The sequence below is a fragment of the Phyllobates terribilis genome, unplaced genomic scaffold (assembly GCF_046119375.1).
Source record: "Phyllobates terribilis strain yellow unplaced genomic scaffold, ASM4611937v1 Scaffold_2__4_contigs__length_985480577, whole genome shotgun sequence".
NCBI lineage: Eukaryota > Metazoa > Chordata > Amphibia > Anura > Dendrobatidae > Phyllobates > Phyllobates terribilis.
The window spans coordinates 934,535,549-934,562,460 of record NW_027362762.1 but is presented as its reverse complement, the minus strand read 5'-3'; the positions used below and the strand labels follow the sequence as shown (position 1 = coordinate 934,562,460).

Genomic DNA, 26,912 nt, shown 5'->3' with positions numbered 1-26,912 from the left:
GTGACCATGTCCGGGATACCAGAGGGTTTTACAGATATTACACTCAGCTGCCGGGAAGGGAATCTGTATTTGTCAACAAATTAACCATCGAATGGGTGACATACTTTTATCTCCCCCGGTTCTTGAACCATTAGGAGCCGAGGCTTTCTACACATTATGTGTGACTGCGGTAGGAACCGTAACAGGATCTGATTTATTGTGCTTGTAGGATTTCCCCTGTCATGGGGCTATCAGGACGTAAAGGGAAACAAACCCCTATATACTATTGTTGTAAAATAAAAAATAGTAACCCATAACTTATAAGACTTGCTATTTTTGGTCCTACCATTAAATGGCAGGACATATACTAAGCATAGTTACTCGAGGCGTCTCTGATGCCACCTTTACCATTGTTAAACGCCAAGAAAGGCAGTGGCGGTCTCTGTTGACAACTATCTCCCAAGAAACCACCCCCCACACATAAGATCATTGGGATCAAGTGTTCCCTATGAGAGAGCCATTGCTGGATTCATCTAGCAGTGGTTTATCTCACGATGAACAAAAAATTTGGTCTTTAGAAATCAAACACAATCAGGCCAGATACATCTCTCTTCAACATCATCTGTCAAAAGAAGGTGGCCACCACACATAGAAGACTAGCGGCTGATCCAGTCGATATCGGCAGGTTCAGCCTACTTTAGTCTAACATGTATGGATGCCTTATGTTCCACACAAACCATTAACAAGGATCTAAATACTATAGAGGTAGATGCCGTGGCCACTGCGGTACCCTCAGAGAGATGGGGCTCAACTCTGGTTGGTCTTAACCCATTTGCTGTTTGGTGCTGAGAACACGTGGAGGACTACCTATTCCAGACGGCACTGTTATGAAGCTAGACGGTGGAGAATTGGTCTAAGGGTCGTGGAAAAGGTGTGGAGGGAAAAACAAATACCAGCCTTACTTGAACCATTGTGATTTTGGCTACGAAGCCCTTCTTTTCTGTATATACCATTAACCATCAAAGACCATGAAAGTCAATGGAATGGCACTGTAATGGTAGTATTAAATTCTGTAGGGCAAAAATTTTGTAATTTGACTATTTGTATCTGCAGTAGGCATTGGGGGAAGTTTTCCATTGATATCAGTAAGATGTTCTTTTTGCTTCAGCACTTGCCTTAGTTTTTTTTCCGTTTTATACAGAACATTTGTTTTACGAACGTTCTTCTCAATCTGTTTCCTGATCAGTAAACAACACGAGTTTCATCAAAGCACTGATGACTTTTTTGACTAAATCAGCTCTAGAATGAGTCCTGCTCACAAACTGCCTGCTCGCCTTTTTCATAGTTTTACGCTTCGATTCCTTGTCCAGTATTATATATAAAAGTCCAAAGGCATCTGATATATATCTGCCATAGTGACCCTATAATAGCACAGTGCCCCATAGCAGTGCCAGACACGGTGCACCCATAAACCTGACAAATACCAGAACAAGACTCGTCACACCACCTTCCATCTAAAATAGATGTTGATCACCGATCGAAGGAAAGAATCACCACAACAGCGTACCGTATCCATTCACAATGCTTCAGTAGCCATAATGTCCCATAACAATAGCTACAATATCCCCATAACATTGGCTAGCCCACTGTCAAGTCTCATTGGATGCCCTTGCAACGGGGGGTCATTCAGGTCTTGGTGGCACCAGGGCAGTGCTGTGAATTTGGGCCTCTCCTACTGATTTTGGACCACTTGGCGGTTTATGAGTTCATTATGCCCACCTCATCTGTTAAAGAATCCTAAAGCAGGCCATACACATGAGATAACGGTTAGCCAGACAGCTATTCCTTCCGAATCCCCTACATACTTGAGCGCTCAGCTTGGCTGAGTGTTCATCTGTATTCAACGGTGAAAGAGGAGAAAATGGCTGCTGGACTCTTCTACCATCATCGCTGAAAACAAAAGGATCGAAATGTTAAAATACCAAGGTTCGATCCTTTTCTCCCCAACGTCATCTGTTGTGGCGAGTCGGGAGGGTCCCATTCACAACAGATGGTTTTCCAATCCCACCAGTGGATTCGGTCAATTTTCTCCGAATGTATTTGGAGCCTTTAGGGATAAGAGGCAAAAAAGGGAGAGTTGAGTCAGTAGACAAGCGATAGGCCTAGTAACGAGAGCCAATGACATGGGGACACATTGGTGCTCCTAACAATAGCCTTTGCAGTTCCCGAACTAACCCAATAGTGCCGTGGTTCCTTCTTATGCCTTAATTATTCTTCAGCTATTGGGACTGAGAGGGAAACAGTTCACTTCCAGACTTCTCTGTCAGCTGGTCTTCCCTGAGAAAAAAGGATGAGGCATGTTCAAATCCAACATGCCCAATCCTTCTTTTCTCTAGTGCTCAGTCTTAATGAAATCGGCAGTTTTAGCCAACATTAATCTAAAGCATATGGCCAAATATTTGTGATGCCGATAACATGATGCAGCCCATAGTAAACCATACACGTTCCTATAAAAAGCTTGACTGTGTTCAGCCTTGGAGGCGCTCGAGCTCTCTGAAATTTGTATCCTCGGTTTCTGTTTTAGCAATTTGTCTCATGTTTGGGATGATTTAAAGCAAATAGTAGGAGATTCTGCCAGGGTATCAAGTTGATCCCACTCATGAGCTGAAACCATCAAGCAGCCCACTGGCAGCTGTGACTCAGACCAAGGCAGCCAGAAGCACAAGGCCCGACAGGTGTGTGTGACGGGAAGATGGCGACAGACCCACAGCTGCGGCTGCGGCCCCAGCTCTATTATTGGCACCAACAGCCAGCAGTGATCCCCGAGCTGGAGAGGAAGAAGCCGCCGCGCCAGTTGATTTTTCGCTCAGAAATTTCAGATTAGAGCTCATACAGTGTTTACTGGAAAGTGGCAGATGAGAGGTTATAATAAGCCGACGCGCTGACTTATAACGGACTCATCTTTATATATTCTATAAAGTACATGTCCATGTCACGTCGTTAACGAAACCACTGTCCATCAGAATATTGAATGACAACCAGTATGGCTACTGGACATCGATTTAATCATTATCAAGATGTCACACCTCAGGATGGAAAACCCCAAATTCTTTACAGGAACCGAACCAGCAGGGGACACCTGAAGATTTTAGCTCTGAAGATGTAGAATTATGAATTCAGCTCCGGACTATAAAGGGTTAAGCTGACTTTCCAACTTTCACTGGCCGAGTATGGACCCTGATGCCGGCTGTGGGTCTTCTGACCCAAACTCAACAGCCTAATTTATATACAAGAGGTGTTGAGTTTGGGCCAGTGGCTGGTGCAGAGATCTCTGTCCATAATCAGACCTTCAAAGTCAGATGTGTCAAACTGGTCTAAGGGTGCCTATACACCTTAGATTACTGATTCGATCTGCCAGTAGTTGTCTGGTCAACTGCTGTATACATTATATAGGAGACACTGAGACTGTTGTATCTATCACATAAGAGAAACTATGGCTGCTGTCTATACATCACATACGAGACACAGACTGCTTTATACATCATAAAGGAGACAGACTACTGTCTACATCACATAGGAGACATAGACTCCTGTATAAATCACATAGGAGACACAAATTGCTGTATACATCACATAGGAGACAGATTGTTGTATAAATCACATAGGAGACACAGACTGCTGTATAAATCACATAGGAGACACAGACTGCTGTATACATAACATAGGAGACACAGACTGCTGTATAAATCACATAGGAGACACAAATTGCTGTATACATCACATAGCAGACAGACTGTTGTATAAATCACATAGGAGACACAGACTGCTGTATACATCACATAGGAGACACTGATGTTGCTTTATATACATCGCGTAAGAGACACTGAGAGTGCTGTATATACATCCTATAGGAGACACAGAGATACTGACTGTTGAATACGTCACATAAGAGACATTGATGCTGTATATACATCTCATATAAGACAATGAGACTGCTTTATACCATTGTTCAATAGCCCTATACATGGGGGCTAGTGATGAGCAGGTGTGCTCATTTAACCCTTTAATTGAGCACGCTTGGTGCTCGCCAAGTATATTCGGCGTGCTTGGCATCTATGTTTGAGACACCGCGGCTGCATGTGTCACGGCTGTTAGACAGCTGCGGCACATGCAGGGATAAAACCAAAAAGATAAAACCAAATCAAAACTGAAGTTTTGCCGCTACATACGTGCAGAAAACACATAAAGCTGTGAGATTTTTTTTTTTTTTACGTATATTTTAAAGCAGATCCACTTTAAAATCCATTTTGAAAGAATTTATACCCTTACGTGATAAAAAAAAGCACAGAAAAGAGCAGATTAGATGCGTTGAATGGGAGTTTCTGATGAGCAAAATTTGAAGTTTTTTTTAGTGCGGATTTTGGAACAGAATTCGAGCCAAGAAACTTCATGTGAACAGACCCCAATACTAGAATAATTGCTAGATATTCGTGAATTCTATATATTTACAGTCTTGAGTCAATATAGATGTATATGATATGTGAAACTTTAGGTAAACAGGTATAAGAAAATTTGTCTGAACAAGATAAGACAAACTCGAGGTATGTCTGACTTGGCTGCTCCACCCAGACTGAGAGAGGTTTACCAATCACCCAAACAGGAGAGGTCTGATGAGCGCAGACAGTCTGCAGGCTTCTGCCCAAGTCACTGACGGTTGGCTGGTACATCCTCGTCTGATTTATGTTGTGTGTGTGTGCGCGCTAAGCCCTAAATTGCCGAGTTTCTGGCTGGCTGCAGTGGTATTACTGGATGGTTGGTGCATGTTTTCAGCTTGCAGAGCTGGCGCTGATACCGGGTCTCTTGGCTTGGAATCTGTTCCAATCTCACACCTGTCTCAGACAATGAAGCTCTTGTTCGGAGCGTCTCGAGTTATGGCAGTCGAGTTGATTTTTTCACAAGCGGGGATTAGGGAAACCGTGGAGAAAATAGTAACCTAGACCTGTTTTCCCTACACATCCCGGTGATTTCCTTCTCTTCTGGGTCAGGACCACTTCTTTTACACCGCCCGATAGATTTGTCTTTTATTACCCCTTCCGTTCCTAAAGCTATTAATGTTAATAACTTTAAACCATAGAAATTTCCCCGTGTGGTCAATTAAAAGGGTAACTCCACTCAAAATAAAGTGTGGATGAAATTTGTATGAAAGAAACGCCTTTTATTTTCCAAAAATTCAAAAACAATCCAGTACAAGAAAATGCCAACTGACGCGTTTCGAATGCAGAATTCGCTCTTCGTTCGAAACGCGTCGGCTGTTTTTAAAAAAAAAAAAAAAAAATTGTAAAATGAAAGGTGTTTTTTTTTTATACAAATTTCATCCACTTCAAGAGTGCTGGATTTTTTTCATTTTTTTTCGGCTGTCAGTGATGCCACACCGGATCCGTGCACCTGTGGTTCAGTCGAGCGGGCTAAGTTCCTTCCTTTCCCACCCAAAATAGTCTCATTGAAAGGAAGCTATAAAATGACCCGCTGTACTCGGCTATGAATGGAGCGGCAGTGCTTAAATCAGATAATAGATAGATAGATAGATATGGGATATATGGATAGATAGATAGAGAGATCATAGATAGATGTGACCCAACGCCGCATATCCCAGATACAAAACTCTATAATTTTCAGTACTTTTTTCTGTTTTCTTTCTGCCCATAGTATAGTTTTTGATATGCATGTCAGTGCACTGATGATCTGCTGCAGCCCCAGTGTCGAGCGCCCACTTCATGGGGGGCAGAGGTGGCCGCTGCAATTTGAGGCCAGTATTATAAATAGAGGCTGGGGAGGGGAAGCAGTCACAGATTTTGCATTGGAGCTCAAAACCTCCAGGTTACGTCTGTGGCCAGCGTGCAGATTTTAGCAGGGGGATGTGAGCAGAGCCTGGCCGCCGTGAATTCGAGAACGTGAAGGGTCTCATCACAAGAAAGCCGGAAACAGAAAGAAGAACAGAGAGCTGCAACAGAACATCTTTTGTAATGCAGAAAAAAAAGGAAGTAGATATATTTATGGCAACGGCGTTCTGACAAAATAACAAGAGATTGTGTGAGGACAGAGCGCGGAAAGAGCAGAATTCAGATGTAGTCACTGCTATAACGACACAAGATCAAGAAGAAACCCAGGAGAACCAGGACCGAGGCACAGCTGGGGTTAAATGGGTGCACCAGTCAAACCAGTATAACTTCAGTACTATGGCTAAATTGCAGCAAAGGGTCAATTAGGGTTATGATTTCTAGATTTCTGCTTGCTTTCCGTGGATTGAAATAGAGATGTGCTTATTTTATATACAGTTGTGCTCAAAAGTTTAGATACCCCAGCAGAATTTTTCCTTTCTTGGCCTTGTTTCAGAGAATATGAATGATAACAAAAAAACTTTTTCTCCACTCATGGTTATTGGTTGGGTGAAGCCATTTATTGTCAAACTACTGTGTTTTCTCTTTTTAAATCTTAATGACAACCAAATACATCCAAATGAGCCTGATCAAAAGTTCACATACCCTGGTGATTTTGGCCTGATAGCATGCTCAGAATTTGACACAAATGGGTTTGAATGGCTACTAAAGGTAACATCCTCACCTGTGACCTGTTTGCTTGTAATCAGTGTGTGTGCATAAATGCTGAGTGAGTTTCTGGGATCCAGATAGACTCTTGCATCTTTCATCCAGCCACTGATGTTTCTGGATTGTGAGTCATGGAGAAAGCAAAAGAATTGTCATATTCTGTGCATGTTATCAGGCCAAAATCACCAGGGTATGTGAACTTTTGCTCAGGGTCATTTGGATGTTTTTGGATATAAGATTTAAAATGAGAAAACACAGTAGTTTGACAATAAATGGCTTCACCCAACCATTAACCATGAGTGGAGAAAAAGTTTTTTTGTTATCATTCATATTCTCTGAAACAAGGCCAAGAAAGGAAAAATTCTGCCGGGGTATGTAAACTTTGGAGCAAAACTGTACAGTGCCTTGAAAAAGTATTCATAACCCGTGAATTTTTCCACATTTTTTCACATTACTCACAAACTTGGGATTTTATGTGCTATACCAACACAAAGGAGCCAAACGTTTGTGAAGTGTAAAGAAATGATACATAGTTTTCTAAATATTCTAAAAATATAAATCTGAAAATTGTGACGTGCATTTGTATTCAGCCCCCTGTAGTCTCATACCCCTAAATAAAATCCTGAGTGATTGATTGCCTCCAGAAGTCACATATTAGTAAATTGAGTCCACCTGGGTGTGATTTCTTCTCAGTATAACTACAGCCATTCTGTGAAGGCCTCAGAGTATTGAGAACATTAGGGATCAAACAGCAAAATGAAAACCAAGGAACACACCAGACAGGTCAGGGATAAAGTTGTGGGGAAGAGTAAAGCAGGGTTAGGTTATAAAAATGATCCCAAGCTCTGAACATCTCACGGAGCACTGTTCAATCCATCATCCACAAATGGAAGGAGTATGACACAACTACAAACCTACCAAGACATGGCCGCCCACCTAAACTGACATCCCAAGCAAGGAGAGCACTAATTAGTGAAGCAGGGGAGAGGTCCATGGTCACTCTGGAGGAGCTGCAGAGATCCACAGCTCAGGTGAGAGAATCTGTCCACAGGACAACTATTAGTGGTATACTTCACAAACCTGGCCTTTATAGAAGAGTGGCAAGAAGAAAGACATTTTTGAAAGCAAGTCATAAGTCCTATATACTGTTTGCAAAAAGCCGTGTAGGGGAATGAAGGTGCTCTGTAGCGAGCATGTGGAAGAAGGTGCTCTGGTGAGATGAGACCAAAGAAGAACTTATTGAGTTAAAAGCAAAACGCTATGTGTGCTGAAAAGCTAGCACTGCACATCACCCTAAAAACACCATCCCCTCAGTCACACATGGTGGTGGCAGCATTATGCTGTGAGGAGGTTCTCACACAAATCTCTGAAGCCTTCACAGAACATCTATAGTTGTACTGAGAATAAATTATACACAGGTGGATGCAATGTACTAATTACGTTACTTCTGGAGGCGATTGGTCACTTAGGATATTATATAGGGATATCAGACTACAGGGAGCTGAATATAAATGCAAGTCACGATTTTCAGATTTATATTTTTAAAATATTTAGAAAACTAGGTATCACTTCCTTTACACATCACAAATACTTGCTGCTTTGTCTTGGTATCACATGAAATTCTAATAAAATACATTTAAGTTTGTGGGTGTAACGTGAAAAAATGCGGAAAAGATCATGGGGTATGAATACTTTTTCAATGCAGTGTATGTGTGCCTAATGTGAATATGCAAAGTATGCTGGGAGTTGTAGTTCTGCAGTGAGTTTGCCTACCATAGCAGGCGATCAGATTGTGGCTGTTCACGACCGTTCCGTATATAACCAGGTATTGGCCTTTTTTCTCAGACGCGTGCCCTTGAAATCATCCCCTGCCACACACCGCGCTGACATCATACACTTGACTGACTTGACAAATGGTGAATTTATCCCGTAGAAAAACCCCACTAGTTCCCCAGCACTCGTCCCTGGCGCCCGCCCTCAGCACAAGGTGTTAAGTGACAGGTTGGTTCCCTTTCATGTATCTACACAGCGACGTACAACATATATCAGTGCGGTATTCAAAGTCAGTTAAAACAATATAGCTTTTCTTTCTTCACATGAAGGAGACCTGACTTCACCTTGTTAATCAAAGCTGTGCCCTAGAGGGAGGATTCACACCGCGCCGCCGCTGCTGGTATCATTTTCCCCCAAGGTGACCTCATCCGTGCGAGTCTGAAGTTTGCATCTGATACGAGTCTTATACTTTCTCTAAGTCAGTAAAATGAACCAGCTCATCCTGAGATCATCGCAGATCATCTCCAGCTTCCCAGAAATTCCTTCTCTTCCAGGCTGTGATCCTAAACACCACCCGTCCTCCTGTATTGTACAAACTTTTACAGAGCGAATCCCCAATACGTATGCATGTTTTACCCAAATGTTTGTACAAATACCGCTATACAATGCTAAATAATACCTCCATACAATGCCCACGCTATACAGTCATTGATCACCCAAATAATATCGCCATACAGTGCCTACACTATACAATCATGGAGCTCCCAAATAATACCGCCATACAATGCCCACGCTATACAGTCATTGAGCACCCAAATAATACCGCCATACAATGCCCACACTATACAATCAAGGAGCTCCCAAATAATACCGCCATACAATGCCCACACTATACAGTCATTGAGCACCCAAATAATACCGCCATACAATGCCCACACTATACAATCATTGAGCACCCAAATAATACCGCCATACAATGCCCACACTCATTGAGCACCCAAGTAATACCGCCATACAATGCCCACACTATACAATCATTGAGCACCCAAATAATACCGCCATACAATGCCCACACTCATTGAGCACCCAAGTAATACCGCCATACAATGCCCACACTCATTGAGCACCCAAGTAATACCGCCATACAATGCCCACACTATACAATCATTGAGCACCCAAATAATACCGCCATACAATGCCCACACTCATTGAGCACCCAAGTAATACCGCCATACAATGCCCACACTCATTGAGCACCCAAGTAATACCGCCATGCAACGCCCACATTATACAGTTATTGAGCACCCACCCAGATAATACCAAATCTGAAACAACGGATACTGGAAGCCTGTGCTGGCATTTCTTCTGCGGTGTTGCTATCAGTGTGTCAAGAGTGAGAGAAGAGGGCTGCATTGACAATCCAACACAATGGGCAGCACTTTGAACACATTTTATAAGTGGTCATAAACTTGTAAAAAACTCATGAAAGGATAAAGTTACGTTAAAACCGAGCACACCATTGTTTTTCTTATGAAATTCTCAATAAGCTTGATGTGTCACAGGACCCTCTTCCCATTGAAAAAAATAAAGTTGGATCCAAAATGGCCGACTTCAAAATGGCCGCCATGGTCACCACCCATCTGGAAAAGTTTTCCCCCTCCCATATACTAATGTGCCATAAACAGGAAGTTGATATCACCAACCATTCCCATTTAATTTAGGTGTATCCATATAAATAGCCCACCCTGTATAATCATCTCTTCTTCATGAAAACCTCTTATAGAAATTCTATTTACTCTGAATTTTTTTATTATTATTCGGTGATAAGAAGGGGTTCTCCGGGGTTCAGAAAAATATTTGGCTGCTGTACATGTGACAATGTCGGTGAAAAATCCCATTCTCATTTTTTATTTCAATCCAGACAAACACTGGACCAGCAGGGAACGTAGAAAGAGAGCGCGGGCTTTGCCTTATATTATGTGGCCCTGTGAGGTCCAGAGCTGGGCCAGTGGCTGCGTATTTAGGTCTACTGTATATGAGTAAATGAAAAAACACTCCAGAGCTGCATTCATAATTCTGCTAGTCGTCACTGAAAACTGTCTACAAGCTCGTCACCACACACGCCCCTGAGCTGAGCATCAATGATGGAGTCCAACAGTTAGTTTTTTTTCCTAGATTACTATACACTGCACTACACTTCTTACTAACTGTGTCCGGCTGTCAGGGCATGCTGGGAGTTGTAGTATCATGAGAAAAAAAGTGCGCCTTGGGGGAGGATTGTCGGGGGTAATTTGCACCCATTTCCCAGCCACAGTGGTCACATTTACCTTTTCCTTGCCATATGGTGTGCTATCTATCTGCTTGCGTGAATTAGTGCTGCACACAAATGGGATAAGTTCAGCTCTGCTACATCTATCCATATCTACACATATAGCGATCATCATAGCATTCAAATCACACACTCAGCTCTGCTACATCTATCCATGTCTACAGATACAGCTTTAATCATTGATCCAAATCACACACTCGGCTCTGCTACATCTCTGCATGTCTACAGATATAGTATTAATCATTGATTCAAATCACACACTCGGCTCTGCTACATCTATCCATGTCTACAGATATATCAATCATCATTGCGTTCAAGTCACACACTCGGCTCTGCTATATCTATGCATGTCTATAGATATATCTTTAATCATTGATCCAAATCACACACTCGGCTCTGCTACATCAGAATATATTCACAGGTTCGTTCGCTGCCCTATATCTTAAGCAGAGTGGTTTGTTCTCCCTGGCACCCAGCACCTGGGCACGTGCCTCCCTACCTACACCCCTGTGTAATGTACTTGGTACAGTCCGTGTCAGTGATTGACATGATCAGGCTCCGGACTGTACCATTTCTTGTCCTCCCCTCTATGCTGTGGAATCCTGCAGAAAGGGCTGAATAGCTTTGTGGCAGCACTGCTTCCCAGAATGGGCGTGCCAGCGGCAGGAAATGCCATGTTGTGCCAGCTTGCCCTGACTATTTCTGTGGCCTCTCATCTTCTTCATGACTAATGTGTGATGCTCTCACACCGAATCCTTCGTCAGTCCTCTGTCACCGCTTCTCTGGCGCGGATCCTCCGCAGACACTCTGGCTCGGGTTACTTAAGTCAGGCCGCCAAAAACCATTTGATCACTTTTGTAATGAAATAACTGAGAGGGGTGAAAAAAAATCATCCAAATTCCAGACCGGTTTAGGTATTTACTCACCCACTGTATCGCCTGCAGGCGGAGGTGCCAGCCCTGGCTGCAGGGGGCTCCTAAACCCCCAGACCCCCATGTCCCTATTCCAGCCTTCAATATAAGTGCTAAAAAAATGCCCATCAAGACCGAAATTTCTGCTTTCGTGTTTGGCTGCAGCAAATCAGCTTCAAAATCTGCGTCTTACCGGTGGATTTTGATGCAGATTTGTTGTAGCTTTCACCTTTTTCATCGCGCTTGGTAAAATCTGCTGCAAATCCAGATTTGTACCAAAATCCACATATAGTGTGAGTGCTCATGAGGCAGATACATGGCTGGTGGTCCAGACAGAAATTCCGCTCCGTTCTTCAGTAGGATGAGATGTTATAAGAAAATCCGCAGCATAAACTGACCATCACTCCTGATTTGAAATTTTAATGTTATTACCTGCAGCCACCACTAGATGGACCTCTACTAAGTTATTGTCAAGTTCAGTGATGTAAACTGTATACAGGGAGCTCCCTCTAGTGGTGGCTGCAGACATAGTCTTATGTATCTCTCTATACAGGAAGCTCCCCCTAGTGGTGACTGCAGACAGAATGTTATCATGTATCTCTGTATATAGGGAACTCCCTCAAGTGGTGGCTGCAGACAGAATCTTATCATGTATCTCTGTATACAGTGAGCTCCCTCTAGTGGTGACTGCAGACAGAGTCTTATGTATCTCTGTATACAGAGAGCTTCCCCCAGTGGTGGCTGCAGACAGGATCTTATCATTTATCTCTGTATATAGGGAACCCCCTCAAGTGGTGGCTGCAGACAGAGTCTTATGTATCTATGTATACAGGGAGCCCCCCCCCCCCCTAGTGGTGGCTGCAGACAGAGTCTTATGTATCTATGTATACAGGGAGCCCCCCCCCCCCAGTGGTGGCTGCAGACAGAATCGTATCATGTATCTCTGTATACAGGGAGCTCCCCCTAGTGGTGGTTGCAGGCAGAGTCTTATCATGTATCTCTGTATACAGGGAGCCCCCCCCCCCCTTAGTGGTGGCTGCAGACAGAATCATATCATGTATCTCTGTATATAGGGAGCTCTCCCTTTGTGGTGGCTGCAGACAGAATCATATCATGTATCTCTGTATATAGGGAGCTCTCCCTTTGTGGTGGCTGCAGACAGAATCATATCATGTATCTCTGTATACAGGGAGCTCCCCCTAGTGGTGGCTGCAGACAGAATCTTATCATGTATCTCTGTATACAGGGAACTCCCTCAAGTGGTGGCTGCAGACAGAATCTTATCATGTATCTCTGTATATAGGGAACTCCCTCAAGTGGTGGCTGCAGACAGTCTTATGTATCTATGTATACAGGGAGCTCCCTCTAGTGGTGCCTGCAGACAGAGTCTTATGTATCTAGGTATACAGAGAGCTTCCCCTAGTGGTGGCTGCAGACAGGATCTTATCATGTATCTCTGTATACAGGGAGCTCCCCCTAGTGGTGGCTGCAGACAGAATCTTATCATGTATCTCTGTATACAGGGAGCTCCCCCTAGTGGTGACTGCAGACAGAATCGTATCATGTATCTCTGTATATAGGGAGCTCCCCCTAGTGGTGGCTGCAGACAGATCGTATCATGTATCTCTTTATACAGGGAGCTCCCCCTAGTGGTGACTGCAGACAGAATCTTATCATGTATCTCTGTATATAGGGAGCTCCCCCTAGTGGTGGCTGTAAGTAATGTCTACTTTTTAACCTGTCATTTTAGGTCAATCATTCTATGCTGATTCATTTTTAATATGTTTTTATTACTGTCAGAGCCACCAAAGCTCCAAAAGAGAAGTTCTACCTGTAACCACCACTAGAGGGAGCTCACTGCATACAGTTTTATTATTGAGTTGAATGTATAACCTGTATGCAATGGGCTCCCTCTAGTGGTGGCTGCAGGAAGCAAAACCTTTATCATTTAATTCTCTTTTCTTCTGGGTTTTTAGAGCTTTGAATCAGAAAAATCTGAATTCTGACTTCTTTGGGGGATTGTTATTTATGTCTCATTTATTGCAATAGTTCTGTCTCACTGCATGTAATATGGCAGCTGTGTAGGATAGGGGGATGTCGCTTGCTCGGCCGGGGGCTGTGGCTGCAGTCTGCGGGCACTGTGCTTACTCAGTAGGAGAGGTGGTTTGGATTACATTGCAGCAGATGATGTACAATCCTTCTGGGACACTGAAACCTCATCCAAAAGGGACGACCGGGAATCGGCCGCTATGGCTGGAACAATGGTAACGAAACTCCTCTATCATGGACTTGTATCACCCAGCTTTCCAACAATCCTGAGTGGCCAATATCACCGAGTTTTGCCATTCAGAACCCTAGGAAATCTGGATAACATCTCCAATTGGCCTGTTTAATACTAAACCGTAAGTGTTGTCATAGTCCCGGAGAATAATCACATTATAATTAGCTAGATTCCATGTAACGCTACAAAGTTGCTCTCGATTTCACATCGTCTCTTACTTCATGTTTCATATCCTCAAATCTTAAAGCCTGAAGTAAATATACCTGACGCCACGATTTCCTGCCGCGTACCTTCTGGCCCTAAATATAAAAATCAAGAATGAGGCCCATGAGCAAACAGGTAGGACCATCGGGTGATACATGAACCCACAACCCTACAAATAAAACCATCAGTGAGTTAGGAGTGCAAAATAATCTGAAGTTCACCTCCTGTGTCATCCACCATGCTTTACACTGCATCTCTGATCTTTCAGGATAACAGCTGTCTAAACATATGAGAACTAGAAGCAGAAAAATCAGAGAGGGAAAAAGTAGTATTAAATCCACCTACATTTCCATTGAGCCTCTGTTCAATTTCTCCACCATGCTTTATACTGCTGTTCTAATCTTTCAGATTGTCTACTATGTAAAAGCGTGATTCGATTTATATGTAATGAAGGATGTGATTATAAAGTAGAAGCAGCAAAATCACAGTGGGGAAAGATATGAATCCCACCTCCTATCTCATCCATGGTTCAAGCCTATTTTCAGTCTTTCCACCATGCTTTACACTGTAGCTCTGATTGGCTACTGTGTAAAAAGCCTGAGATGATTTACATTATAGGATATAGGTGATTATAAACTAGAAGTAGAAATGTAATAGTGGGGAACGGTAGTCACCTCCTTTTTTATCTGTGGTTCAAGCCTCTGTTCAGTCTCTCCACCATGCTTTGCACTGTGGCACTGCTCACTCAAATTGGGTGCTGTGGACGAAATATAAAATATTTATGTTTAAGGATGGATAAGATAGAAGAAGCAAAATCAAAGTGCGAAAAGGTATGAAATCCAACGCCTATCTCATTTCTCCACCATGCTTTAAATTGCAGTTCTGATCTTTCATGAGATGATTAGCCATGATTATAAACCACAAGCCTCCTGATAAAACACATTATCTGGTAACTAGCAGAGTATAAGGCAATCTGAAATTCAGTGGCTCGGGCTGCTGTTCTCCACCATGCTTTACACTGCAGCTCTGATCGTTCATGATATGATTTAGACATGATTATAAAATACAAGCATCCTGATAAAATGTATCATTTGGTAACTGACGAGGTATAAGGTAGTCTGGAATGCACTGCTGTTGCATGGTGCTGTTCTCCCTCATGCTTTACACTGCAGCTCTGATCTTTTAGCTTGAGTACTATAACTGGATACTGGAAGATGTCTTATTCCAGCTGTTAGAAAATAAATAATAAATCACCGATCCTCTGTGGACCGGACAGAACATGAAAGCAGCAGGGATTTCCAGATTGTTGTCCGCAGTGATTCTGGGATTTGTACTTGTGAGTAATAGCATCTAGAATGGTGTCCAGAGGTCAGCGCTGATATTCATCGCCTGCCGAGAATGTCACTGCCGAGCATTGTGTGTGAAATCCCCCCCCACAGCCTGGGGTGCAATGGCTGCTGTGTGTCCTGACACCTCCAGGTGGCTCCTCACCACTGATCGCTGCCATTTACTGCCCTCTGCCACCACCTAGTGGTCAAAAATATGTACAGCACAACAATAAACAAAACCTAAAATGACAAGTCGGGGTATAATAATAAAAATCTAATTAATAATAATACACAACAAATGACAAATTTGTGGATTTAGGGTCTATAGTAGGATCCAAAAATGCTGCATATAACACCTTTGTATGTCCGATACAACAACTGACACCGCAGATGTCCAGGACCATTCCAATAGAAATCTATGGGATCCGTTCTGGACAATTCACTACCACACGTGGGAAGGAGTCTGAACCCAGTCCTGCTCGGAAAGCTGCAGTTTGTTACAATGTATCAGTATAGATATCCATACCTTGGACAGTTTTCCTATTATGATACAAAGTAACAAATTCCCTGCTGTGCGTAAGTAAATTCCCAGATGAATGTAAAAAAACAAGAATTTCTATTCAATGAGAGCAAACAGATGTTTTAAAAAAGAGGGAAGCGGAAATACAAACTATATTAGAACCTGGTTACGCCATAATTGAGGGTCATATCTGGACGCGTTTTATGTAGAACCACAGATAAAAGTCCTTGATATGGTCCTGGACAAACTCGGCTCTGCTGTATCGGTGTAGTGTTACACTGTAATATTTGCATAATACCCAGTATAGTGACATGTTATAAGGTTGCGGTTGGTAGGTCGTCACCATTCATTGGTTCATAGATTTGTATTATGTGCTGCGTCCATGTCGCTCATTGTCTCGCCGTCACTTCCTCTGACCGCAGCCTCCGTCATATAACCACCGACCTGTTTGCTTTCTCGTCCTTTTCTATAGACACCAGACAAGTTCAGACATCTCCTTCTTGGTCATATGACCAGTCTTATCAATACCTGGGATCCATTGCCACGCCGTCTGTCCACCCGGCTACTCCCATCTCGCCCGGACGTGCCAGCGGGATGACGTCCCTCAGCGCCGAGCTCTCCAGTCGTTTATCAGGTACAAAGAAAATTCTACAGAAAACTTCTGCAACTTTCTAATATATTTTTAAGTTTCATTTTGTCATTATTTAGAATATATATGTTTGATGTCAGCGAATGAGAACACTCTTGAAACTGTATGGAGCACTCTCAGCCGATAAGTTTTAACCAGTCTAGACAACGCTCTGTGAGCAAAATGCTAGAGAGGAGCAAATCTATACAACACTCAGTGTGCGAAATGCTAGAGAGGAGCAAATCTATACAACGCTCAGTGAGCGAAATGCTAGAGAGGAGCTAATCTATACAACGCTCAGTGAGCGAAATGCTAGAGAGGAGCAAATCTATACAACACTCAGTGAGCGAAATGCTAGAGAGGAGCAAATCTATACAACGCTCAGTGTGCGAAATGCTAGAGAGGAGCAAATCTATACAACGCTCAGTGAGCGAAATGCTAGAGAGGAGCAAATCTATACAACACTCAGTGAGCGAAATGCTAGAGAGGAGCAAATCTATACAACGCTCAGTGTGCGAAATGCTAGAGAGGAGCAAATCTATATAACGCTCAGTGAGCGAAATGCTAGAGAGGAGCTAATCTATACAACGCTCAGTGAGCGAAATGCTAGAGAGGAGCAAATCTATACAACGCTCAGTGACGAAATGCTAGAGAGGAAAAATCTATACAATGCTCTGTGAGCGAAATGCTAGAGAGGAGCAAATCTATATAACGCTCTGTGAGCGAAATGCTAGAGACGAGCAAATCTATACAACGCTCAGTGAGCGAAATGCTAGAGAGGAGTAAATCTATACAACGCTCAGTGAGCGAAATGCTAGAGAGGAGCAAATCTATACAACGCTCAGTGAGCGAAATGCTAGAGAGGAGCAAATCTATACAATGCTCTGTGAGCGAAATGCTAGAGAGGAGCAAATCTATATAACGCTCTGTGAGCGAAATGCTAGAGAGGAAAAATCTATACAATGCTCTGTGAGCGAAATGCTAGAGAGGAGCAAATCTATACAACGCTCAGTGAGCGAAATGCTAGAGAGGAGCAAATCTATACAACGCTCAGTGAGTGAATTGCTAGCTGATCCTGGAAATATGGAGGGGGCTCAGTATATATTGATTTCACCCCCTTGTAATGTTAGGAAAGGAAATAGGAGAAGAGACCCAACAATCATCCCATAGAAAGAGGTCACAACACCTTTGTCCTCTTGTTCCAGATTTTGCCAGGACACTATAGGGTTCCTATTTGTTTTTGTGCTGTAGCCCCCCGTCTCTATGTAGACCCCAACCATTTGCCGCAGTATAGGATGATCTAAGAGCGTAAGTTCATGCCCCTCTTATAGGATGGTGGTTGTCCCACAGGCTCTCTCCCAGGACAGGGCGTTACTGTAGCAATAGCGCGGCATCGGTCACGCAGCCATCGGACCTTTTATATGATTCCTCCGTGTAACATAACAGGTAGTAGATACAATCCATCTATTGTTTACGCCTTTGATATTGTAGGATGGTATTTCGCCCCCCCCCCCGCCCCCCAAAAAATATCCTGCACTATAGACTGGAACGAAAAAACCCTCTGTCGGCAGACAGAATGCCGCACCTTGTCTGCGCAGCACGTCGCACCTGGGGGCTTGTTTGTTTTGAGCTCACAATAGCGAGAGCGGCTGCCAAGTCCTGAACTGACGGCGCAGTCTCTGGTGTGATGCCCACCATCCTACCAAGTACAGGGTGGGCGGCAGGTTTAGTGTCTGTTCTGGACCTCCAGGTTGGTTCCAGTGCTTCCAGGGTTAATTTCGTTGCATTTACGTAACTCTGCAAGACGGAGATAAGAAGTAATTCTTGCATTCCTAATGCCTTTGACAGTTTCCGCTTGTCTTGCAATTACAAGGGTGTAGCGTAGGAAAAAGACTACTGACGTAGTGTTAAGGTGAGACAGGCGCTGTCATGGCAGACGTTCCTGATCCGTTAGTAGTCGATAGCTTTGGAGTTTTAATGTATGTTCCCTCTTGATCTTCAACTTCTGGTTCCCCAGCTGGTAGGGCAACAACAACTGTCAGCATGTCCTTCAACCACTTGTAGATGATTTCTGGAACTGATCATTCTGAAGGAAAGTGGAAAACCCCTTAAATTTTATGTTTGTATGGACTTGCTGGGAGTTGTAGTTTCCCACCAGTTGGAGATCCAGAAGTTGGAGCTGGTCGTATTTTCTCTAATAGTGATGGTATAACTATATTTTCTTTACATCACGCAGGGGCTTCCGACCTGACCGCATTCAGTGACCCTCGAGTCGGGATCGATCGTCAGTTCTCCACCCTCTCCTCCATTTCTGATCCGCGCATGCACTATCCTGGAGCGTTTACGTATACCCCGACCCCAGTGTCCTCAGGCATAGGAATCAGTATGTCGGCCATGACCAGCGCTACCAGATACCACTACCTACCACCTCCGTATCCCGGATCTTCTCAACCTCAAGGAAGCCCATTCCAGGCCAGCTCGCCTTCCTACCTCTACTACGGCACATCGGCCGGGTCCTACCAGTTCCCCATGATGTCCGGAGGAGACCGTTCGCCGCCTCGCATCCTTCCTCCTTGCACTAACGCTTCCACAGGGTCGGCCCTTCTCAACCCCAACCTCCCGAACCAAAACGACGTGGTCGAGACCGAAGGAAGCCACAGCAACTCTCCAACCAGTATGGGGACCACGCCAAGGTTGGAGGAAGCGGTGTGGAGACCCTACTGAAGAATGTCAAGACGTGAAGCTTTTAACAAGTCTACACGTGAGTTCACGTACGTACATGGATGTCACGGAGGGTTCGAAAGAAAGATCCCATCTCTCAATGCTGTGAAGCCAACTGGATGGAGGTCAAGGAATTTCACGTCTTCGAGTTGAGGACCTAACAGACATACATTTCCAATATGGCGTCCGGATGGAGAAACTTACATTGACGTCCAGATAGAAATTCAAAATTTTCGGAACATTTCACTGTATCCACGTAAAAGCCTAGATACATTCTCCCATAGCGAAACTGTACATTTCCAATTACTCAGTGGAACTCGCTGGTTTTAATGACTCCATATGCAAAACTAACGTTGTCCCCCTATTTCCGGCACCTTGAGCCTTTTCTCCGCTTTCTTTTATTTTATAGCTTCCAGGTATATTTTACATTTTTTTACATAATTCTTTTTTGTATTGTACTTTATGTTGATTTTTTTTTTAAATATTGGGCAGTTATTTGTAATTATTTCGGTAGCAGAGCCCGCCCCTGAGGAGTCCCCATTTTATTTATGTATAGTATTCAGGGCTTTTTTATATATATATATATATATATATAATTATTATCCCAGTTATGTAAGGATGTTGTTTACATTTTGAAATTTTGGGGGAATTTCAGGGGTTTTTTTTATGGTCCTTTCCCCCCCTCAGGTCCATTTGCCATCATATTTATACAATGTTGGATTGATGGATACATGAATTGTGTTGTGTTCTGGAGGATGAGATCGGGAAATAGAGATTGTCAATTCATAACGATGTGTTCCCCTCATTGACTTTGGGGGTTCTTGGCCCCATCATCAGTGATGGAGAGGAGTATAGGACTCATGGGGTCAAAATGGCCCACCAGCCAAAACATGGTTCTTCCATGGTAGTGCGGTCTAGTCAAAATTTGGCTCATGACATCACTCATAAGGTCACTTGGTTCAGCTCGCTGGCCCTCTAGGTCCTTTCTAATTTGGGGGGTGAATTTGCAGGTTACATGTAGACCTTTTTATATATTCTACACTTGGAGCTGATAAGTGGCCCCCAGAATCATGCCCCCTGTTAGGTCCATGTCAAAATGCAAAAGACTAATCCATTACATCCACTCTTTAAAGGGAAGCTATCATCAGAAAACCAACTTTTGTTTATGTTTTAAATGTATTTTTATTTTTTATTATTTTAATTTATTTTTTTTTAATTTTGGGAATGTTTTTTTTTTCCATATCACAATCTGTATGAAAATAAAAAAAAAAATTAAATCTTGCAATTTTCACACCGGCCATTGGGGATTTTTTTTTTTTTTTGGACTCTAACTTCCTGTTTCAGGAAAATAACACACGTACATTAGCAGCAATGGTTGGATCTTTTGTAATGAAGCATCTAATGGGCGTGTGCAAAGGTCATTGTGAAGGGAGCAACATCGCCTGTTGTGATTGGTGGATCCTGTCTTATCTGCTGTCATTGTAATCCTTCCTCTGATGATAATGTGCTGCTGCCTCTGATGATAATGCGCCTGCTGAAAACTCTTCCCTTACAGACAGGATATTTGAGTCTAAAAAAAAAACTTCAAGAAAATATCACAATTTCTAATTTATTTATTTTTTAATAAAGATCAAGATATGAAAAAAAAAATATTAACAAAAATTAAAATAAAAACACATGTAACCTAAAATTAAACAAAGTAGGTCATTTTCTGATGACAGTTTCCCTTTAAGGTGTCCATTACTTACTGTGCATTTCTATGTAGTACTGATGAAGTCCGCAGATCCCAACCCAAAGTCTTACCAATGACGGGATCCCCAAATCCTGGTAGAGAGATTATGACCTTTAATTAAAGTGTTTACACTTTTTTTTTTTTGGGGGGGGGGGGATTCTAAATGGCCGAGTCTGTATTTCACATTTAATGGGCGGTAATGAACAAATCTTAAGTAAATATGGCCCCTAATGGGTAAAATGAGGTATATTAAAAAGTGCAGACTACTCATTTAGTCACTGACTGTAGCCAAGTGGGTAGCTTTCTATGTGCTGACCACACAGGTGTATCCCGAGTAAAGTTGTGTGCACAGGACATACGTACTAAAGTAATGGAGGATGACTCTCATGCGGAGTTACCCTTTAAGGTAAAGGGATTCCATCATGTTGGACGTGGTGTCTGATAATCCAGCATCATGTTATAGAACAGGAGGAGATGAAATGATCGATATATGGATTAGTGGGAATATATTCAGTATAACTTGTATTTTATACATTTTAGTCCCTCCTCTTTGCTTAAGTGTCCAGTGGGAGTGTCAGTCACTGAATAGGACCGCCCACTGGACTTCTAAGCATAAAAAAAAGATCAGGTATTTAAATAAATACAATATGAGTAATACTGATTCCTTTCCCATAAACCTATATATCAGTCTGCTCAGCTCTTCCTGCTCTATAACATGATGCCTGCAGAATCCAATGTGGCAGGTTACCTTTAAGAGATCGCTAGTAAACAGGGTGACATTTCTCTGGGTGGTGTTATTACTGTATATATAAACCAGAGATACTACATGTCTCATCGATGTCCATTATTCATTAGGACTGCAGTCTCATTGAATTTCCTTTAATCTGGAAAAAGTGGAACCCGATGATCAGATATTCTGGATTATCAGACACTCATAGTAAGCGAGTATAAAACTCACTTGTAAAGCTAGAAAAGCATCGAGACCATCTTGCTGCAAGCCTTGTAAAATTCAGTTTTACGTTATGGTTTTATTCTGGATTATCAGACATTCTGGATTACCAGATGTCATTTTAATGTATTTCTATTTCTGAATTCCAGTATTAAGATAACTCGGGCTTTTTTTATCCATCCACTACTAATAAAATGTGAATACAAATGCAGTAACATTTCTATTATCTGGCATGTATTATAGAGGACCTATCACTTGCTCCAGATTAAATACCTTGTAAAACTCCCTGTGCTCCACTGATTCTGATGCTCTTTTCCATTTTGTTCTGCGTCGCTCTATTGCAAAGATATGCACATTTGTTTCTTCTGGCGCACAGTATGAGAAATCTCTACTTGCAGAGCAACTGGGCGTTTCCTCAGAGTCTTCTCTGGGGGTGTATGCCAGATGTGCAAGTCACAGACTGCTAGTTCGCTGCCGAGCTGTGATTGGCCACATCTGTGAGGGAGGGGTGAAAGTGCACGCCCCCAGAGAAGACTGAAGAAATGCAAGTTGGAATGCAAGCAGAGATTTCACATACTGCGCTCCAAAAGAAACAAATGTGAATATCTCTGCAAGGGAGCAACGCAGAACAAAACGGAAAAGAGCTGCAGAATCAGGGGCACTCAGGGATTTTTTACAAGGTATTTAACTACATTTTTTGAGCAAGGGACAGGTTCTCTATAAATGCTTTGTCAACTTTGCACAATCCCCTTTTGTTAGATGGTTCCTTTGACAACAAGATAATAAAAGGTGGTCTTATTGCTAAGACACTGATCAGCCGTAATCTGTGGGGAAACCTGGTAGGAGGTGTTCAGTTTCCCTGCAGCGCCGCCAAAGGGGGAATAAAGCATTACACAGAACGTATTAACATCAATACCCCATCCATGTATTGCTGGCTCCTCCAGAGAAAGAGAGGTTCTTTGTAGCCACTCAATATACTGTATACATTCATGTGTATGTATATTCACTCCTCTATGTTGACATTGCAACACCAAGAAGGAAAAGTCATGGAATTGTGAAAATCGCAGGACGACAACATCCTGACAACACCAGGCCATGTTGTGAGCTGCTGGTGTGGCCTGTACGTGCTACCATGGCCTGCCGAGTCTGCCGTCGAGCACATCTGGGACGTCATTGGTCGGCAATTGCAAAATGAGCTGCCAGCAGTGGATCTTGATGGTTTCTACACGTAGAGCTCATATTCCAGACTAAATAAATCGAGATGTTTTGAAAATGTTTCCATTTTTTCATCATTTGCGGATCAGTAACTTGTCTATCCATCCTGTTACTTCCATCATTCCAGGACTTTTCCTTCTTGGTGTTGCAATGTCAATGTTGAGAAGGGTGTATACAATAATGGTGTCTCTGCTCAGCCTTCTGACTGTGGTTTGCAAAATCTAGAATATCAGATTGCCAGATTATAGGAATGGTAGTGTAATTTTGACATTTTCAAAGGGAAACGTCTCTTAAGGACTTTTGGAAAAATAGCATCATGGGGGACGTATGTGAATGAGCCAAATAATGGCAAAATGAAGGAGTAATGAAATAGGGATCGGTGTATTCTACAGTCCCTAAATATAAGTAGCTGAGAACAAACACAATAAATCTAAATCCACTTTCTACCCCACAATCTCTATCCGATCAATCAGTCACAGGGAGGGGAAAGATCTTCTTTTTGTCTTATCATTTAATCCACAGCTTGCTGCAGTAATTTATAGCGCCATTTCCTTCAATAATTTTTTTTTTTATAAAGGTTTCAGTGGCACTGGCTATAAGAAAAAAAATGGAGAATTATATAAATAAATAAAAAAAATAATGAAAAAAAAACCCCTTTATTTAAATGTGCTTATTGCAGGGCAACTCTGAAGAGTGTTTGAAGTCAGGACTTCAGATCAGTGTTTGATATAAAATATTAATAATAATAAAAAAAAAAAAAAAAATCGAGGCTGCGGGCAGCACACATCGGGCTTATTTAAGATGTTTCATTTCCTTTTGCCTTTTTTTTTTTACAGGATGGATATAAATAGATATAAATATATTTTTGTTGGCTTGTTTGTACTATTCTGATGCAGTTGCACTTCGCTCTATAAAAAGTTTGAGGAAACATTTCACGGCATAAATATGGCATAACCAATTAAAATTGTGATATGAGCAATGCAAAAACCCCAAATTTGACATTGTACTTTTTTGCTGGATTGCACCTTAATATTGTCATACACATTGATGGTCTTTAGGTGGCGGTAGAGCTCCTTTTTACAAAATATTCACCTTGTCATACACTTGGATGGTCACTAGGTGTCAGCAGAGCTGCATCTTGAATACTGCATGTTTTGCTGAATTGTATCTTGTCATACACGAAGTGACCACTAGATGGCGGCTTTATTTTACACATTCATTACGTAGATCTGTGCTACCATGAAAAATCATATTTTTTATATCAAGTGTCATGTATAAAAAAAAGTATATTAAAAAAACCTTACCCTTGTCAACCAATCAAATTTAACATGTCATTTAAACAGATGCGAAATTTTGCTTTGCCGTTAATTAAGAAAAAGTAAAATATTCAGGATGATGCCGCCTAAAAATATCCCACAATCCTTAGCTTTAGGCTGCAGCTTCGTGGGAAGTGGTCATATTGCTTACACACAGAGCTGACAGCAGTTTGGTGGGATCAGGTAATAATTCTGTCCCTGTGAAGTCAGTACTTTAGGATGACGCCTGCTTATTTCCAACAGACAGCGCCACCTTTGTCTTCAGGTTGTCTCTGGTATTGCAGATTTTAGATCATCCCACTAAATGAATGCCTCCTCAGTGTGTAGGTGATGGGTTCCTTCTGTTAAGCCATATCAGTGAAATAAGGCCATGTCTCATAAGTAGGGACAGTGAGAGCGTGATCTGCATCTTGTACAATTTCCGGGTCGCTCATGGATAAATTATCTTCTCTTTGCTGTATAATTAATAATTGTATTTATAGAAGTGTACATAGATTTCGAGTGCTTCCGGCATGAGACCCTCCCCCCTCCAGGCTTTTCATTAAACTGCTTTACAAAGTTTTAGAAACTTTTGGCCTTGTCTTAAAGAAACACTGAAGTGAGATTTCTCTGGTTTGAGTTGTTTTTTTTATATATACTCTTGTTTTGTTGTTCACTTTTGTATACAGCTTCTGAGGCATGGACATGTACGACCCCCTCTGCATCGCCCCCGTGTGCTGGAATAAGGGACGGGGTCTGCACAGAACTGTCAGCTACATTCAGTGTTTACTATCATTCATTTCTCAAATAAACTTCTAAAATAAGATTGTGGTGTGATGTAATACTGTTATTACCAGACGTCACTGCTCAGATCTGTCTATTATCTATCTACTGTACCTATCCCAGAGAAGGTTCACATGAGCCATGGTGCAGCCACATAGGCTTCCCCATGATGCCTTCCAGCTATCACGTTACATGGTATAGCACAGCCAATCAGGAGGGAGTATCATAGCTTGTTTAAAAGTCGGGGCAGGGAATGCAGCAGCCATTTTTTTTTAAGAATCTGGATAGTGAGAGGACGTCATAGCTCCACAGCTTCGCCATAGAAAAAGGCCATAAAATACTGAAAATACTGTATAGATAGTGTGTGACAAGACAGCAGTGAAGAAGATTACTGTGTGAGCAAAAGTGAATAAGACAGATTTTATTGATAGAGAGATAGGAGAGTCACTCTATCTGTGAGACAAAAGAGTCACTGTGTCTGTGAGGCAGAAGAATCACTGTGTCTGTGAGGCTGGAGAGTCACTTTATGAGGCAGGAGAGGCACTGTGTCTGTGAGACAGGAGAGTCACTGTGTCTGTGAGGTAGGAGAGTCACTGTGTCTGAGACAGGAGAGGCACTGTGTCTGTGAGACAGGAGAGTCACTGTGTCTGTGAGGCAGGAGAGTCACTTTATGAGGCAGGAGAGACACTGTGTCTGTGAGACAGGAGAGTCACTGTGTCTGTGAGGTAGGAGAGTCACTGTGTCTGAGACAGGAGAGGCACTGTGTCTATGAGACAGGAGAGTCACTGTTTGAGGCAGGAGAGGCACTGTGTGAGACAGGAGAGTCACTGCTTGAGGCAGGAGAGGCACTGTGTCTGTGAGGCAGGAGAGTCACTTTATGAGGCAGGAGAGCCACTGTGTCTGTGAGACAGGAGAGTCACTGTGTCTGTGAGGTAGGAGAGTCACTGTGTCTGAGACAGGAGAGGCACTGTGTCTGTGAGACAGGAGAGTCACTGTGTCTGTGAGGCAGGAGAGTCACTTTATGAGGCAGGAGAGCCACTGTGTCTGTGAGACAGGAGAGTCACTGTGTCTGTGAGGTAGGAGAGTCACTGTGTCTGAGACAGGAGAGGCACTGTGTCTGTGAGACAGGAGAGTCACTGTGTCTGTGAGGCAGGAGAGTCACTTTATGAGGCAGGAGAGACACTGTGTCTGTGAGACAGGAGAGTCACTGTGTCTGTGAGGTAGGAGAGTCACTGTGTCTGAGACAGGAGAGGCACTGTGTCTATGAGACAGGAGAGTCACTGTTTGAGGCAGGAGAGGCACTGTGTGAGACAGGAGAGTCACTGCTTGAGGCAGGAGAGGCACTGTGTCTGTGAGGCAGGAGAGGCACTGTGTATGTGAGAAAGGAGAGTCACTGCTTGAGGCAGGAGAGGCACTGTGTCTGTGAGACAGGAGAGTCACTGCTTGAGGCAGGAGAGGCACTGTGTTTGTGAGACAGGAGAGTCACTGCTTGAGGCAGGAGAGGCTCTGTGTCTGTGAAGCAGGAAAGGCACTGTGTCTGTGAAGCAGGAGAGTCACTGTGTCTGTGAGGCTGCAGAGGCACTGTGTCTGTGAGGCAGTAGAGTCACTTTATGAGGCAGGAGAGGCACTGTGTCTGTGAGACAGGAGAGTCACTGCTTG

General features: G+C 42.8%; 1 protein-coding gene and 1 long non-coding RNA gene across 2 annotated transcripts in view; one reads left to right on the top strand and one right to left on the bottom strand.

The window, feature by feature from the left end:
- RUNX1 (RUNX family transcription factor 1) overlaps positions 1-25,296 on the top strand; it is a 99,871-nt gene extending 74,575 nt beyond the window's left edge. The window contains exons 5-6 of the mRNA XM_073668377.1: positions 16,403-16,564; positions 18,795-25,296. Of these exons, the coding sequence (XP_073524478.1) occupies positions 16,403-16,564; positions 18,795-19,282 (650 nt within the window). The 3' untranslated portion in view covers positions 19,283-25,296. The remainder of the gene's footprint in view (positions 1-16,402; positions 16,565-18,794) is intronic.
- The window catches only part of LOC141237910 (uncharacterized), a 46,151-nt gene that overhangs the window by 13,243 nt on the left and 5,996 nt on the right, over positions 1-26,912 (bottom strand). Inside the window, exon 2 of the long non-coding RNA XR_012303435.1 lies at positions 14,757-14,839. This is a non-coding gene — a long non-coding RNA (uncharacterized lncRNA). The remainder of the gene's footprint in view (positions 1-14,756; positions 14,840-26,912) is intronic.